The 18,379-nt window shown below is 33.3% G+C and overlaps 1 protein-coding gene across 1 annotated transcript; it reads right to left on the minus strand.

Moving 5' to 3' along the window:
* Nucleotides 1-2,879: 2,879 nt before the first annotated feature.
* Nucleotides 2,880-14,952, minus strand: LOC131851264 (uncharacterized). Its single transcript, XM_059201740.1, has 6 exons — nucleotides 14,500-14,952; nucleotides 8,912-9,150; nucleotides 6,935-7,198; nucleotides 5,395-5,563; nucleotides 3,905-4,018; nucleotides 2,880-3,089 (listed from the first exon to the last, which is right to left on the minus strand). The coding sequence occupies exons 1-6, from the start codon at nucleotides 14,627-14,629 to the stop codon at nucleotides 3,001-3,003; spliced, it is 1,005 nt and encodes a 334-aa protein (XP_059057723.1). The 5' UTR covers nucleotides 14,630-14,952; the 3' UTR covers nucleotides 2,880-3,000.
* Between the last annotated feature and the right edge of the window lie 3,427 nt (nucleotides 14,953-18,379).

Genomic DNA, 18,379 nt, shown 5'->3' on the forward strand with positions numbered 1-18,379 from the left:
CTAGCACCTATGTACCCTGTCTACTATTTAATAGTCTCTGGAAACTATTATAGTATATTTGTCATTAAAATGTGACATAATTTATTAGACATTTCTGAGAATACCACCAGCTATACACCTTGTCTACTATTTAATAGTCTTTGTAAACAATTATAGAACTTTTGACGGCGATGGAATTTTAAATGAACACTAAATCTAAGTGCCACAGTAGAAAGTAAACGATGTAACAAAATAAGAACGAATATGCATATAAAATAATTAATCATCATCACCATCATCTTATGATCATCACCATCACTATATTTATCATTGTCATCGTCATCGTCGTTAGGCCACTGCATTCCAGTGCTGGAGATAGGCTTGGTGCCCTATTCCAACATAGGCTTGGTGCCCTATTCACAAAACCTATAAACATTTGAACCGAGTTTAAAAATCTTTGGAAATTAATCATTAACAATAATTCAAGCGTATATGTACATATACTTTTTTTACGTCACATAAATAAGAAATTAAAACTTCTCATTCATAAAACACATACAATTTAAATTAATTACACATAACCTATTTCAAATGTAGTGTTTTACCACCCTTCCTTTACCACTTACCACTATAACTTTGCTTTGAAAGAAAGAGAGAAAATAAGTAACAGCAATAGTGCTTTGGTAAGCTAGTTAGAATGTTTATAACATAATAAATGCTTATCCACTAGTACCAACTAAGTTACATAAGATGTAATTATAATAAAATTCGTATAAACTACCTATTTTAACATAATGACTAGCCTAAAAGTGCCACCAATGTAAATCATCGACTTAAAAATATAACATAACCTACTGCAAACTTAGGCCTTGGTTGTTTAAGGTGTTACGATAGTTTCTCAGCTTAAAAAGACTGAAATCTATATGAAACTGGCTGTCCACGTAAACGTCGTTTTGCGATTGAAATTTATAAATTTAAGTACCTATATCGCTATTAAAAAATAGGGGTTGGTGGTAGCAGGGTGGAAATTTAGAGTTAGCGGAAATCTGGTTTGTTTCCTATGATATAAAAAAAATCTTAAAAAGTTTTTAATAAAATGCAGTTCAGACGAAAAAGCAAAATGTAACGAGTATATAAAATATTATACAGGCCTGGTTGTTCGGTACTTCGGTTTTATATATACTAGTTACTCGCCCCGGCTTCGCACGGTTGTACATGTATTATATATCTAAACCTTCCTCTTGAATCAATCTATCAAAAAACGCTTCAAAATCCGTTGTGCAGTTTTAAAGATTTAAGCATACATAGAGACGGACAGACAGCGACAGCGATTTTGTTTAATACTATGTAATGAAGACACCCTAAATGCAGTTTTATATATAGATATATATTGTAGATTCTCGTGTCACAATGCTATACTCCTACGAAATTGCTTGACCGATTTTGAAATTACATATGCATATTCAGTAGTTCTGAGAATCGGCTACTATTTATTTTTCATACCCCTAAGTGATAAGGGTTTTGGGGATGAAGGCAAGGCAATGATGATGACCCCTAAGTGATAAGGGTTGTCCAATCCTAACATTTTTTTTATTTTTTAGATTTTTTTTAATGTGTCATTAAAAATACAACCCTAATTTTTCACCCTTATACCAACAACACCTATTTTTAATAGCGATTTTCATTTATATGGCAAAACAGCGTTTGTGAGGTCAATTAGTAATATCTAAATATTTATTTTAATGAAATAATCAAGGCTTAGAGATAACATACACTAATTCATAACATTACATCCCTTAAACGAACCTAAACTTACGAGAGAAAAGATTACAACTTTTTCTTTGTACTATAACAAACTTAAGAAATGATAACTAATTGTAAATCAATCTTTGTCGTATAATAAGATCATCAGCAACAGGGGCGGACCTGACTAAGGGCTTTATGGGCTGCAGTCCAGGGCCCCGAGCACACAAAGGGCCCCAGTCCCACTGAAACGATATATAGAATATAAAACAAATATCTAGAATGTCAAAAAACCTATCACAAGATTGGCAACCCTGAGATCAATCAACCCATACAAGTGCGCGTCTATCGAAAGGAACGGGGAATTTCTGGTCGCTGGGTTGTTTTTGGTCGGTGTATTTTTTTAGTTGAGTAATATAATTAGGTAGGTCCCTAAGTAGATTTAGCCCAGGGCCCCACAAATTCACGATCCGCCCCTGATCAGCAGGTTATACTTACCGATATAAGAACAAATAAGATAATTTCCGCTACATACGCGACGAATGGCGCCGTATTACCAAGAACCACATTCATCGTGATTCAAAATGTTGACCACGACCACTCTGACAAGAGTGTACCGACTAAGAAGAACAATAATTTCACCCATGCGAAGCAACTTCACTAGTATTTAGTAATTGGAGTCTTATCTCTTTCTTTCCATTACTAATAACTAGCTAGTCGCCCCGGCTTTGCACGGGTGTAAATTATATATATAAACCATCATTTTGAATCAGTCTATCTATAAAAAATCCGTTTCAAAATCCGTTGTGTAGTTTTAAAGATTTAAGCATAAATAGGGACAGACAACGACAGCGACTTTATTTTATACTATCTATTGATGTGAAATACCATTGTATCAAGCACCAGATATATTAAACTTCAGTAATATTTATATTTTAGGGAAAATACTCTCGCTAGCTTTCCAGTTTACAGTAGGTTTAACACAGTTCTAATTTATTTTAATTCACAACACAATGCGCGCGCGCGTCACGGCAGCTGTACGGTCAGTTCAGTACTGGGTAAGGGAGGGGAACAGAAACCGCGGGAACACAAACTAGCGGACTCTAATATAATGATCTGTGCTTACGATGATACAGGGTAGATTTTGAACATTATACATATAATTAGTAAAATACGTATAAATATTACTGAAGTTTAATATATTTAAGTTAAGTTAAATAACTTTAAAACAAAAAAAATCAGTAATATTAACATCACAGCGCATGCCGCAGTATAAGTTTACTCCCGTCGAATATTCTCGAAGTTCGGTTCAATTTCGCGTATCTTGTCAAGTAGAACGTCCGCCAAGTTATTATCTGTATTTGTGTCTGTAAAGAAACATTTGTTTTATAGTCTTATGTGTTACTAGCTTTTGCCCACGGCTTCGCTCACGTTAATTTACCCCCTTAGGGGTGGAATTTATCAAAATCCTTTCTTAGAGGATGCCTACGTCATAGTAGTTCTATGCATGCAAAGTCTCAGCCCGATCGGTTTAAAATTGACAAAGTTTCATACAAACTTTCATCCCCTATTTTATCCCTTTGGGGGTAGAATTAATGAAAATCCTTTCTTAGCGGATGCCTACGTCATAACATCTACCTGCATGCCAAATTTCAGCCCGATCCGTCAAGTGGTTTGGGCTATGCGTTGATAGATCACTATGTCAGTCACCTTTGAGTTATATATATTTAGATTTAGCGGAAGTCCATTTTGTGTGTAATAATAATAGCCTTTATTATTCTTAATTTTAAGTAAAAAAAAAGTTATTATTTTTTTTTATTTATATGTCATGTTATTTGATATAATAATAATAATCTCAGGACAATCCACACAGCGCCATCGAGACCCAAGTTAAGGTAGCTAAAATTTGTGTTATGGGAACTAGATAACTGATACAAATACATAGATTCTTTTCTCGTAAATACATACATAATGTACATAGAAAACACCCAGACCAATACAAACAATCATACTCTTGAATACAAATGTTTGTGCCGTGCGAGGAATCGAACCCGCTACCATCGGACGTAAAGCGGTGTGCTAGACCGTTAGACCACCGAGGTCGTCAACATAACATAGTTATGTATTCTAATTATAAACTTCTTTATGATACTAAATGAATTAACAAGAAAAATCAACTGACTGTCAAAGTAGACCAGCTCGCACTTGTCATAGCAGTCTGGACTCTTGCTGATGATGGAGCGCAGCATCGTGCAGAAGTCGGTCACCACCTCCTCCACGTCTATGTTCTTCAGCTCTGCAACAGAAGCAGCGATAGTTCGTTATTTATAGAGCTACAGTCCGGCCGTTCACAGTTTACGTTTCGGACAGGTCGGGATCGAGTGCGCGACGTGTGACTTTGAACTGACGTACAATTTACGGCAAAACTTTAAATATCTTCTTTTTGCCTTTTTAACGAGTGATAACATTAAAAATTTAATAATTATGCCAACTTACGATAAACTTTTTATTTTGGGCTAAAATTATTAAGTACTTCACAAATATAAAAACAACATTAATTATATTATTAACTGAGTCTTAACATAAATAATTTTAGGGCAAATAAAGGTATTTACATCTCTTGACGTTTCGACTAGGTTGCACTAAACTGGCGGCCTGTGGTCACAGGCTGATCACGGCTAGTTTTCGTGTTAAGACCCGGTTAATATTAATATTAAACACGAAAGTTTAAAAGTAACTATAAAAACAATCGTTTTTAAAAGTCAAATCATATCAAACTGCGCTGTTTCAAGGTTAGGTCGCATCACTACAAAAACAAACAGTCGTCAGATTGGTCTATCCCGACCTGTCAGAAACGCAAACTCTGAGCGGTCGGACCTTAGCATCGACCAATCCATAGGTCGCTGATCCAGATCCGGCTCGAAGGACCAATGTTCTGGTTGTAGCGAAAATATAAAAGATTCTCATAGGTGTTAATAAAATATTGACTAAAACTGTATATTATAATAGAATAGAAAATCATTTATTTAAACATGAACCAATGAAGCACTTTTGAATAGTCATCACATTTTTCAATCTATCGCTCGTTCGAAAAGCTGTCTCATCACAAGAAGAATGTACAACAACTTGCGAGTTGCTCTTTTAAATAATTTGGTTGTTTCTTTACATTTTTAAGTTAAAGTGTGTGAATACAAACTACCAATTAGCACTAATTCAATTAAATACTCAAATAGAGAAAATATGAAATATACAACCAACTGGTTGAGTAACAAAATAAGAGTAAATCAGTCGTAGTGATTAGAGCAGACCAGTCCCTACAAGCAGATCAACTAGCAAGATCAATATTTATTTAAAAGAGCAACACACAAGTTTCTTATTCGTTCTTCTTGTTATGAGTCTGCATTCCGAATGAGTGGTAGAATAAAAATATGACTTTTCAAAAGTGCTTGTATTGAGTTTATTTGAATAAAGATTATTTCTATATATATTAAAGGTTACAGATTATTTATTTATTTAAAATAACATTTATTCAAAAGAGTAACACTCAAGTTTCTTATTCTTTCTTCTTGTTATGAGTCTGCGTTTCGAATGAGTGGTAGCACCAAAATATGACTATTCAAAAGTGCTTGTACTGAGTTTATTTGAATAAAGATTATTTCTATTTCCACGTACCTTCGTACAGCGCCCGTTTCTGCAGCACCATGTAGAGTGTGTGCAGTGGTGTGGCACATTCCGCAGACAGGTACACGGGATCCTTTCCCGGACGGTGTATCTTGTACGCCGAGTTGCGGTATATGCGGTTCTTCACACCAGCTACGTCCCTCTCTATGTCTATCAGTGACTGGATAATATTATATTTATTTTATTATTGCATAATTATATTATACTAGTTTTTGCCCGCGGTTTTGTTCGCGTTAATGTATCCCCATAGGGGTGGAATTTATCAAAATCCTTTCTTAGGGGATGCCTACGTCATAGTAGCTTTATGCATGCAAAGTCTCAGCCCGGTCGGTTTAAAATTGACAAAGTTTCATACAAACTTTCATCCGCTATTTTATCCCTTTGGGGGTAGAATTAATCAAAATCCTTTCTTAACAGATGCCTACGTCATAACATCTACCTGCATGCCAAATTTCAGCCCGATCCGTCCAGTGGTTTGGTCTGTGCGTTGACAGATCACTACGTCAGTCACCTTTGAGTTATATATATATTTGGATTTTATTTTTTTACTAGCTGACCAGCGTAACTTTGTCTGCATAACACTTGCTTGATATTTACCATTATATTTCGGCCAATTTACGAAATATATTATAAATTTGACGGCCTCTAGCGGTTTAATACACCGCCTTACTTCCGATGGTCGCGGGTTCGATTCCTCGCACGGCACAAATATTTGTATTCATGTGTATAATTGTATCGGTTTGGACGTCCATGTGTATAATATGTATGTACTAGCTTTTATCCGCGGCTTCTATTATCCCCTTAGGGATTGAATTTATCAAAATCCTTTCTTAGCGGATGCCTACATCATAACATCTACCTGCATGCCAAATTTCAGCCCGATCCGTCCAGTGGTTTGGGCTGTGCGTTGATAGATCACTATGTCAGTCACCTTTGAGTTATATATATATATAGATTTACAAAAAACAATCTATGTATTGTAGATATAAGGGTGACGCACTCCTAAATATATTGTTTTATTTTTTCAACATAATATATTAATTTACTATGATTTAGCATTGAAAAATACATATAAACGTAAATTTTGACACTTCTACCACCAACCCCTATTTTTTAATAATGATATTAATTTATCATTATATGGCAAAACAACGTATGTGGGATCAGTTAGTATTTATATTAAATTCAAAATTCAAAATATCTTTATTCATGTAGGTCTATTACAGACTCTTATGATATGTCAAATCTACCGTCAGTTCGGAATGATTTCGAGATGAGAAGAAGTAACAAGAAACTCAGCTCGTATTCTTTTCAAATAAATATTGTACATGTTCACAATAATACACAGTCATTAAAATTCAAATTTGGGAGAATAGAGTGACCAGTAGTGACCACCAGCATATGTTATTGCAAAAAACGAAAAATCTATTCAGTTTTCGCAACCTGAACAGACCAGTCCCCACAAGCAGCACCCGTTCACGAGTATGACGGATATATACTTATTATATAACTATGTATATAAACAACTTACTTCACAAGCTTCAATACGCGCCAGATCCGTCCTATTGGGCTTGTTGAAAGCCTTGAGATCGGGCGGGCAGTACATCGACTTGGTGATGATGATGAACAGCTTCTTCACCGGGAACACCACGCCCTGGTTGGCCTCGTATCTCGCGATGTTCTCCGCGAAGCCCACGAACCGGGCCCCATCGCTGGGCAACACGTGGGTCAGGTAGCCTTCGAAGAAGCTGCACGCCATGCCGATGCCGTATCTTATGCTAGTTGGTGCATGCTCCTGGAATACAATTAAAATATTATTTTATATGGAATAGAATAGAATAGAATAGAATAGAATAGAATTTATTAACTCGTTTTATACAGTCCAGTACCCAAGTATCGTTTAGAAAAAGTCAATAGGTCTTTTATGGGAATAGGTATAAAATTTTACAATAAGATACCAAAGGATATATTGGAATTACCCTTAAATAAATCTAAAACATCTGTTAAATCATATTTACTGAGCAAGGCCTATTACTCACTAAACGATTACTTGAATGACGAGCGTGCATGGCAATAGTTTTCATGTTCGGGATTTTCATTTAATGTTAGACATAGACACCTATATAAATACCTATGCATTGTAAATAAACTGGATTAAAAAAAAAGTAATTCAATTGAGTTTCTTCCCAGTTCTTCTCAATTGGATCTATATACCGAACTGGACGGTAGGGAAAAAAATTATAATGTAAAAACTTGACGTTCATAAGCGGCTAAAATGTCCTACATGAATAAATGATTTTTGAATTTGAATTTGAATAACATAAGAAGTACACATAAAAAAAATAGAGTCAATGTGGACCACAACTCAGCATAATGCTGGAGATAGTTTCCAGAGCTGATTTTCAGTTCATATCAGGACAATTCATAGTCCTCACCATATCTGGATGGATAGGGGCAATTAGACTTGAGTCTGGTCGAGGTATAACAATAATCTGTACTCTATACATATAAATAAAATTAGAGTGTCTGTATGTAATATTGAAATAATCGTTTTTTACTACTTGCATATGAATATAATTACGGTACATACAGCAGAATATCATTTTTTACAACTTTGTCTGTCTGTCTGTTTGTTGCGGCTAATCTCTGAAATGGTTGGACCGATTCTGACGGGACATTTTTGGCAGGTAGCTGATGTAATAAGGAGTAACTTAGGCTAAATAAAGTTAAATTCCACGAGGACGAAGTCCCAGGGTCAGCTAGTAATATATATACATTACATTGAATTGGTATCATGTAAAATATATTTACTAACCAAAATATATCTATTAAAAAAATGTAACTAACTAACGAGCACCTACCATCTTTTTTTTATTATGTATTTAACATACATAATATAAATATAAAACACCCAGACCTATTCAAACAACGTGCGAGGAATCGAACCTGCGAATAGGTGGTATGCTAAACATTTGTATTCATGAGTATGATTGTTCGTCTTTGGAGTTTTGAGTGAACTATTAACATCTATTAGAAGAATGACATCATTGTCAAGTTTCTAATCACGTATTAGGAACGACTATTTCGATAAGTTATCTTCATAGTAACATCATAACCTATACATATCTATACGTATAAAAAGAATTGGTAAAAAATGTTATTTAGCATAACATTTTTTATAATTCTTGTCTGTCTGTCTGTCTGTTTGTGCCGGCTAATCTCAGAAATGGCTGGACCGAGATTGACGGGACTTATTTGGATGGACCGATTTTGACGTGACTTTGTTTCGCAGGTAGCTGATGTAATAAGCAGTAAATCAGGTTACTTTTATTTTAGAAAAATAAAGTCTATGGTAAATAGATATCTTCTGGGTAAGCGCGCTACATCCTAGATTTAACCATCATTTCCCATCCGATGAGGTAAGGCCAAGCGGAAACCCATTATAATAAAAAAAAAGTTAAATTCCACGCGAACGATGTCTCGGGTACAGCTAGTCTCTAAAACTTACCATTTTCAAATATTTCTCAACGAACTGCGCCGTGGCCAGAAAGAGAAAGTCTTCTTTGAACAAACTTTCCTTGTTGTACACTATTACAGCGGCCGATGCCCCAAATATGTATAAATAGGTCTTATGTTTTTGTAGGATCGCCGGCAGATCTATCTGAGCATTCAAATAGTACACCTTGTACGCTAAAACAATTGCTGCTTGGGATCCTCGTATGAAGAACAGGTAGAAGATATACCGAACTGAAACAAGACCATTTTATTTTGTTAGAAATAGAAATAGAAATAGAAATAGAAATAGAAATAGAAATAGAAATAGAAATAGAAATAGAAATAGAAATAGAAATAGAAATAGAAATAGAAATAGAAATAGAAATAGAAATAGAAATAGAAATAATCGTTATTCAAATAAACTCACAAGCACTTTTTAATAGTCATATATTGATTATACCACTCATTCGGAATGCAGATTTATCACAAGAAGAATGTGCAAGAAACTTGTGTGTTGCTCTTTTGAATAGAGATAATAGATATAGAGTATAACATGAAGCTCGACAATGATGTTGCTCTTCGAATAGATAGTTCATTCCAAAGACGAACAATCATACTCATGAATAAAAATGATTGTGTACATGCTGCCAATTTAATTTAATGTATATATATTACTAGCTGACCCCGTGACTTCGTTCGCGTGGTTATCAAAAACACTTGAAAATTTTTTTCCCGTTTTTGCAACATTTTTACTGATACTTCGCTTCAATTGGTCGTGATGTAATATAGCTTAAAGCCTTCCTCGGAAGTAAGACAGACAAAACCGCTAGAAAACCCTGTATAAGGAAATGCAGTTCATTCGGTAGCACCCTATATAGTGTACGTGACTTAAGATGGCAAAGTTTGAACAAAAACAGTAACAAAAAGTCGTATACTGTAATTGAACACAAACACAATGCTCTGTTTGTGGGCAGGTCTTATTAATATTATAAACCCGAAGTTCGTGAGTATGGATGAATGTTTGTTACTCTTTCACGCAAAAACTACTGGATGGATTTTTATGAAACTTTACAGTAATATAGCTGTTGCAGCCTCTTTGAGAGAACTTGCTGGCCGCTTATAAGACGTAACTAGGACAGATAGAACAATTGAGAGGGACAAATACAGATGACATGATAATGATGATGTAATTCCGGCCGATTAAACTTAAACTTAAAGATTAAACTTAAAGACTGTACAAGTAGAAATTTACGCAATAAAAATAAGCTAATTTTACCTAAATGCCGCCTACACAAAGTTAGTAATTCATTTTATGGTAATTGCGTAAGATTCTATAATAAACTGCCAGAGTCTACGCTAAATCTTACAGAGAGGCAATTCAAATCTTATATTAAACAAATGTTATGTAAAAAAGCCTATTATAAGATAGATGAATTTATAGATGATAGCAATATATAGCAAGAATAAGTTTATTTGCGGACAACGTTATAATTTTAATTTTCATACTGCTTTCTTGATATATGATAGCGTAGCGGCTTTTGTATTGATTGCCGCATGCATCCTTATGTAAAGTGCGAATACTGTAACTACCATATAGTAATTTTTGTAGCTGTGACGTGGTCGTGTGGAATGAGTAGTCATGCTCACTAAAATGTCCAGACATGTGGCGGCGTGGTGGGCCGGGTCAATGGGCTCCCTAAAATATGGTCGAGCGCAGTGATGGCTGGCTCATCCGTCATACTCGTGAACGAGTGCTGCTTGTAGGGACTGGTCTGCTCTTATCACTACGACTGATTTAATCTTATAGCATATTTATATTTGACCCAAAAAATTAGTGCTTGTTGGTAGTTTGTATTCACACGTTTCGACTTGTAAATGTAAACTTACAAGGATTATTTAAAAGAGCAACACACAAGTTTCTTGCTCGTTCTTCTTGTGATGAGACAGCTTTCCGAACGAGTGGTAGATAAAAAACAAATTGTTATGACTATTCAAAAGTGCTTAAATTAAGTTTATTTGAATAAATGATTTTCTATTCTATTCTATTCTATTTATTCCACGGCGACTGTCTATAACTCCGGTTTTGCCGTTGATGTGCTCGCATGTGACTTATGTAGCCAATTTTGTTTATAAAAATCCTCGCACATTGAGGGCATGAGAGCAGACCGTGCACATAATTATAGCTGATAGCCGCAGGTGGTCGGGCTTCCAGCTCGTCGCGTCTGGCACCCAGCTCAAGGAACTGCCGGTTTTCAAAGGCTTTGACTATAGAAGCGGACGCCAATATAGAATTTGGACTAATTATATTTTATTATCAAACAACCTCTCTTTCATTACCGACGACAATCATTACGGTCGGCTGACAAGCAGACATAGTATGATTGTATCGGTCTGGGTATTTTGTATTGTTATGTATATATTTACAAAAAAATCTAAGTATTTATATAAGTCTAATACCCATGACACAAGCTCTGCTTAATTTAGGACTAGATCGCGCTGTGTTAATTGTCCAGGTAAACTTTTATTATAATTATTTCAATTTCCGTTCGTTCGGAACCGTCGATGGTTTAGATCCAATTTGGAATTTTCCGTGATTATTTTTAATTCGTATACTATTTTCCTTATTTGCATAACTAACTGTTTAAATATCAAACATTACATTAAACTTGCTTTGATATTTTGACGACCTCAATAGTTTAACGGTTCAGCACACTGTCTCGTATGCCGATGGTCATAGGTTCGATTCATTCTTCATAATTTAAGATCTACGCTCTCATCGGTCCACTAGATTATCATAGAATACAATTTTTAGACAATTATTACCACCTTTTGTATTTATATAAATGTATTGATAAATATAATAGTTCAGTGTAATTTTCGCTTTTCTGTACACTACCTCATATTCCGATGGTCTCAGGTTCGATTCATTCTTCATAATTTAAGATCTACACTCTCATCGGTAGAGCTCTTGCCACTAAATTATCATAGAATAAAATTTTCAGACAATTATTACCACCTTTTGTATTGATAAATAGTTCAGTGTAATTTTCGCTTTTCTGTATAATAATGCAAGTAAAAGTATATTCTGAATATCTAACCCTTATCTAAACAATAAAACAACGTCGCTGTCGCTGTCTATCCCTATGTATGCTTAAATCTTTAAAACTACGCAACGGATTTTGAAGCGGTTTTTTTAATACATAGAGTGATTCAAGAGGAAGGTATGTATTAGATATTAGATATGTATATTACATGTATATTATATGTATATTACATGTAAACTCGTGCGAAGCCGGGGTAGGTACCTAGTCTTCTAATAAATTTGTGCTATTTGGTATTTGTATTCACACATTTTAATAGAAATAATCTTTAAACAAATGAACTCACTACAAGCACTTTATTTTTTTTAATACAGATATGCAGACTCCTAAACAGTAGAAGGAGCAAAGAAACTTGCCTGTTGCTCTTTTGAATAAACGTTATTTTAAATAAATATATATACACTGTAACAAGTAGGAGGCATGCGATAATCATGGAAACAGTTAGGCACTCATTTCTAGTGCTATCAGATAATATTGTCAGCGCTATGGATTTTAAGATTTTTCTACAAAAATCTTATTATAATTTACAAACACTTCAATTTTATAATAAGCTATTTTACATATAAAATGTTTTATACGTTTGAATCTTTTCTCAGATTTAGAACTGACTTTTTTTCGGGATACTCTAATGCTGTTGGCCGCAGCTGGCTTTTACAGCTTCACCGGACGATAGGGGGCGAGTGCAGATGGCACTCCAAACCAAGGAAGGACTTATGGAGCGGCTGAAGGCCAACTCCTGCCTGACGGATACGACTTTAGTCTGAGGGCACCAACTTTAGTCTAGGGGTGTAATATCGATCCCCGTTTGAATTGGATGGGGGTTCAATCGGATGGAACAATTTAGAACAGACTCTGATAGTTTGTTGTAAAGCTATACGCAGTTACCATAAAATATACTAGATTTAATTAAACGGCATTTAGGTAAGACCAGTTTGTTATTATTGTTCAAGCATTTACTTAATTACTAACTTTTTTAACTTAAAAATGCAAAATTACCATTGCTATTACAATTACCAAGATTACGACTTGCAAAAATAAAACAAATATTAACTTAAAAATAAAAATGTACGATAAACTATCTAATAAAACAATGGAATTGTTTATTATGGTCTTAATTTCTATTGATGTAATAGAATTTAATACCAAAATAAAATCATATTTCGAGCAACATCCTTTTTACAATGGGACTTTTTGAAAATTATGACATTTTCCATTCAGTGACTTTTAATTAGTTATATATATACGTTATATATTATTTGATTTATTATTTTGAATACTTACAATTGTAATTGTGACATAATTATCTTTAAAAAAAAAATTAATTACTATTAACGTGCTATTGTGTAACGAGATTTGTTACATTTGTGAATAAAACAATATGAATTATGTTATTAAGTATTAATTAGTTTAAAAGAGCAACACGCAAGTTCTTGGCATTTTTCTTGTGTTGATAAAACAATATGAATTATGAAATTAAACTAATTGTTTAATAGAGCAACACGCAAGTTCTTGGGCATTTTTCTTGTGTTTATAAAACAATATGAATTATGAAATTAAACTAATTGTTTAATAGAGCAACACGCAAGTTCTTGGGCATTTTTCTTGTGTTTATAAAACAATATGAATTATGAAATTAAACTAATTCTTTAATAGAGCAACACGCAAGTTCTTGGGCATTTTTCTTGTGTTTATAAAACAATATGAATTATGAAATTAAACTAATTCTTTAATAGAGCAACACGCAAGTTCTTGGGCATTTTTCTTGTGTTTATAAAACAATATGAATTATGAAATTAAACTAATTGTTTAATAGAGCAACACGCAAGTTCTTGGGCATTTTTCTTGTGTTTATAAAACAATATGAATTATGAAATTAAACTAATTGTTTAATAGAGCAACACGCAAGTTCTTGGGCATTTTTCTTGTGTTTATAAAACAATATGAATTATGAAATTAAACTAATTCTTTAATAGAGCAACACGCAAGTTCTTGGGCATTTTTCTTGTGTTTATAAAACAATATGAATTATGAAATTAAACTAATTGTTTAATAGAGCAACACGCAAGTTCTTGGGCATTTTTCTTGTGTTGAGACATCTCTTCGAATGAGAGGTAGATAAAAGAATAGAATAGAAAATCTTTTACTCAAATAACATTAATACTTTTAATAGTCATCACATTTTTTTTAATCTACCACTCATTAGGAAAGCAAAGGTGATGAGACATCACAAGAAGAACGAGCAAGAAACTTATGTGTTGCTCTTTTAAATAATCGTCGTAAGTTCATATTTTAAGTCGATACGTGTGAATACAAACTACCTATAAAGATGTATAGCTATTCAAAACTGCTTAAATTCGAGTTTGTTTAAATAAATAATTATATATACTTTGTGTATAAGAAAGAGATGGCATTGATGGCATGGATTGTCATCCTTACATTATTCTAAAATTCAAATTAAAAATATTGACCAACAAGTCAGCAAAAATAAAAAAAAACTCACCTATCGCAGTCAACAGCTTCTGTGTATCAGCAAAGTTTACATTACCGGCGCCTGGAAGAAGATAAGCAAGCAATAACACCATTACAATATAACTGCGCTTGTCAACAAAATAGTTTCTAGAAAACGCCATTCTTATCCAAGGAAAAGTAGAAGGAACGAGTAGGGAGGAAGGGAACAAGGCACGGCTATATCAAGCAGATTGAGGAAGAAGTGGCGTCGTGTCGTAACAAAAGAGATTTATGGAAGATCGTGGCAAATGGCAGGGGCTGAACCGAAAAGAGTACGGCTCTTAAGTTATGAATAAACGAAATGCGCGATTGTTATCCACCCGAGACGCGAACGACTACCGTCGAGCCGAGGTGAATTTAAAATGCTTATTGGAAGCAAGCCGTCCATTGTAGTAGCTCGGGGATAGGGTTGTCAACCTTATAAGTTATTTTTTACTAGCTGTACTCGCGACTTCGTCTGCGTGGAATTTAACTTAATTTATCCGAAATAAAGGATTTTTTCTAAAATAAAAGTAGCCTAAGTTATTCCTTATTACACCAGCTACCTGTAAAAAAAGTCCCGTCAAAATCGGTTCAGCCATTTCAGAGATTAGCCGGAACAAACAGACAGACAGACAAAAATTGTAAAAAATGTTATTTTTGTGTATGTTTTGCGTATTTATATACATATGCATGTAGTAAATAACAGTTATTTCAATATTAAAAACAGACACTTAAATTTTATTTATATGTATAGATTAATAGCTGTAGCTTGCAAATTTGTCTGTTTTTTTAAGCTTATGTCAAAAAATAACAACCTAGGAAATCTACGCGCTATCTTGTCTTAAACAAAGCAGATCTTGTGTTAACACCTGTGAACTTGACGCACGATATTTAAACATCGAAATTATTTTTAGAGTTCTGACATCCTTTTGAATAATTCTAGAGTTGGTTATAAAACTAGTTTTATAATCATTATTTATTAAAAAATATTTATTATTGAGTTATTTAAAATAACATATTCCAGTTACCCTACTAATTTCTTACTAATTTGTATTATTATAAATGCGAAAGTAACTCTGTCTCTCTGCTAAAACTACTAAACAGATTTTGATGAACCTTTACTGTAATACAGCTTATAGATCAGAATAACGAATGAGTTATAAATATATAATGTCATTATTAATATATCATATTTTTGTGTAATTTACCCTAAGTGATCATATTGGGAAGCAGTAATGCTTAGTTTTGATGTCAATAAATAATTTATGATCTACAGTACGCAGTACGAGGTCGTACTTCGTACTGTATACCTTAAATTTCGTACCCGTACGTTTGACAACCCTGCATCCTCACGCAGGGTTGTCAAACGTGCGGGAGGAAGTAGTGTAATATTTGCGCGATTTTGCGATAAGGCTGTTATATACATGTGAACATTACAGCAAAGTTGCAATTTGAAACTGCAGACTGATTAGTAATCACTCTCCTTTCTGTATAATGCAAATTTAACAATAATAAGTAACTCTAGATAATAAACACAGCGCGTTCTAGTCCCACGGCAAGCTGAGCTTGTGTTATGGGTAATAGAAAACTGATATTAATACTTAGATATTTTGTTTTGTAAATACATACATAATATACATAGAACACATCCAGACTGATACAAAAAGTCGTACTGATGAATACAAATTTTTGGACCGTGCGAGGAATCGAACCCGCGACCACCAGAAGTAATCGGTCTGCTAAACCGCTAGATTACAGAGGTATTCATTTATTAATCTGTATTATTGTAAACAAGTATAATATTAATTTGATAAGAATACGAGCTGAGTTTCTTATCAGTTCTTCTCATCTCGAAATCATTCCGAACTGACGGTAGATTTGACATAACATAAGAGTCTGTAATAGACCTACATGAATAAAGATATTTTGAATTTATGTATTTTCCATAGCTTTAGTATGATAATATTTCTATATGTTCTATTCTATTCTATTTGTATAAAACTTAGGGACTGGCATTATCATATTATGATAAAAGTCCCTAAATAAATGTAAGAATAAAAAAAAAACTTAATATGGATGATTTTGCGTTCTATAAAAGCTTTGAATGCGCTGGTATTGAAATTATTCTACGTAATCTGGCTATTATTTGCGTCTATCGAACACCAAATTCTGATATAGATTTTTCTTTACCACTCTTGATAAACTACTAGCAAGGTTTTGTTATGCAATCAGGAAACGCGTTATTTTTTGTGTAGATCTAAATATACAGAATAAAAATAAAAAGAATAATTACACTTTAACGCTAACTAATATTCTAAATAATTACAACATGACTTGTCATACGTATTGATCCACACCAACTCGGTTGTCCTCATATATTGATCATATGATTAGCAATATATCCACCGCAGTAGGTACAGTACATGATTTATGGATATCTGATCACAGCTCAAACTTTAGAAATAAATTTAAAAACTAACAATACTACTGACCAATGGTTTGAAGAAAGGAGAGATTTTTGTAATGAAAACCTCGATAAATTTTGTGACAAAGAAGTACTAAATGAAACTGACACAAATAGGGCTTTCTCTGAATTCCATAAAACCTTTTTCAAACTTTGTTTTAAAACTAAAATAACAGTAAAATTCATTAGAAAGTTTAATAAAGGTAAATGGATTACTAAAACATAAAAAATGTTGTCTTAATAAAAGGAAACTGTTTATTACTTACAAACGGGCAAATAAAAATAGTAAACTTATACATAAACAAAATTACAAGACATATTCTAAAATACTAAGCATAGCTCAACTGTGATAAAATGTTAAATGCTAAGAATAAAAATAAAATGGAATATGTAATTATCGTCCTATAACTTTAATACCTATCTTAGCAAAAGTATTCGAAAAAGCTGCTCACTCTAGATTTACAGTCATTTATTAATAAACATAAAATTTTAAGAAATGAACATATGGTTTAAAAAAAATAAAAGCACAGCAACAGCAACTTTTAAATTGGTTAGATTTGTAATTGATAGTATTGATAAGGGTATTCCTGTTGTTGGGCTTTTTTTTTGATATGACTAAAGCTTTCGATTATGTAGATCACAGAACATTAGCTGAAAACCTATATAAATATGGTTTCAGAGGAACTGCTAATGATTGGTTGTAATTACTTATCAGAAAGATATAACTGGGTGGAAATAACGAAAACTTTAAAGAATTCAAAAACAATACCAAATAAAACTGTATATAAATCTAACTACAGATTAAACAGCTGTGGTGTTCCGCAAGGTAATATACTGGGTCCATTACTGTTTAACTTATATATAAACGACCTACATTTTGTGACAAATCACGAGTCAATACTATTTGCGGATGACACAACAATAGTAATAAAAGGTAATCATAAAATTAATAATAACATACTTGACATGCAACATGAAATAAATTTGATGATAAAAAATATTATAGACTGGATGAATATGAATAATTTAAAAATAAATGTTGACAAAACTAAAATTATACAATTCGGTACTTATCATTGTAATAAATTAAATTTTAATATTAGTTATAACGACCAAAAAATAGAGACGGTAGAATCGACAAAATTTCTTGGTATAATAATTGACGAAGACTGTAGTTAGAACTCAAGTGAAATCAGTTTGCGATAAACTCAGGTTTGTTTACGCTCTTCGGTGCCTCCGTGAGATATCCTACCGAGAGTGCACTATTGGCTTATCATGCACATGTGGCGTCAGTAATACAGTACGGCTTAATTATATGGGGAAACTATACTTTGATTGATAAAGTGTTTAAGTCACAAAAAAAATGTATAAGATCTGTTTTTGGTGCGGAAATACTAGAATCATATTTTATTTATTTATATACTCT

Source organism: Achroia grisella, unplaced genomic scaffold (genome assembly GCF_030625045.1).
Source record: "Achroia grisella isolate CSIRO2021 unplaced genomic scaffold, CSIRO_AGI_Agris_v1 utg782, whole genome shotgun sequence".
Classification (NCBI taxonomy): Eukaryota; Metazoa; Arthropoda; class Insecta; order Lepidoptera; family Pyralidae; genus Achroia; species Achroia grisella.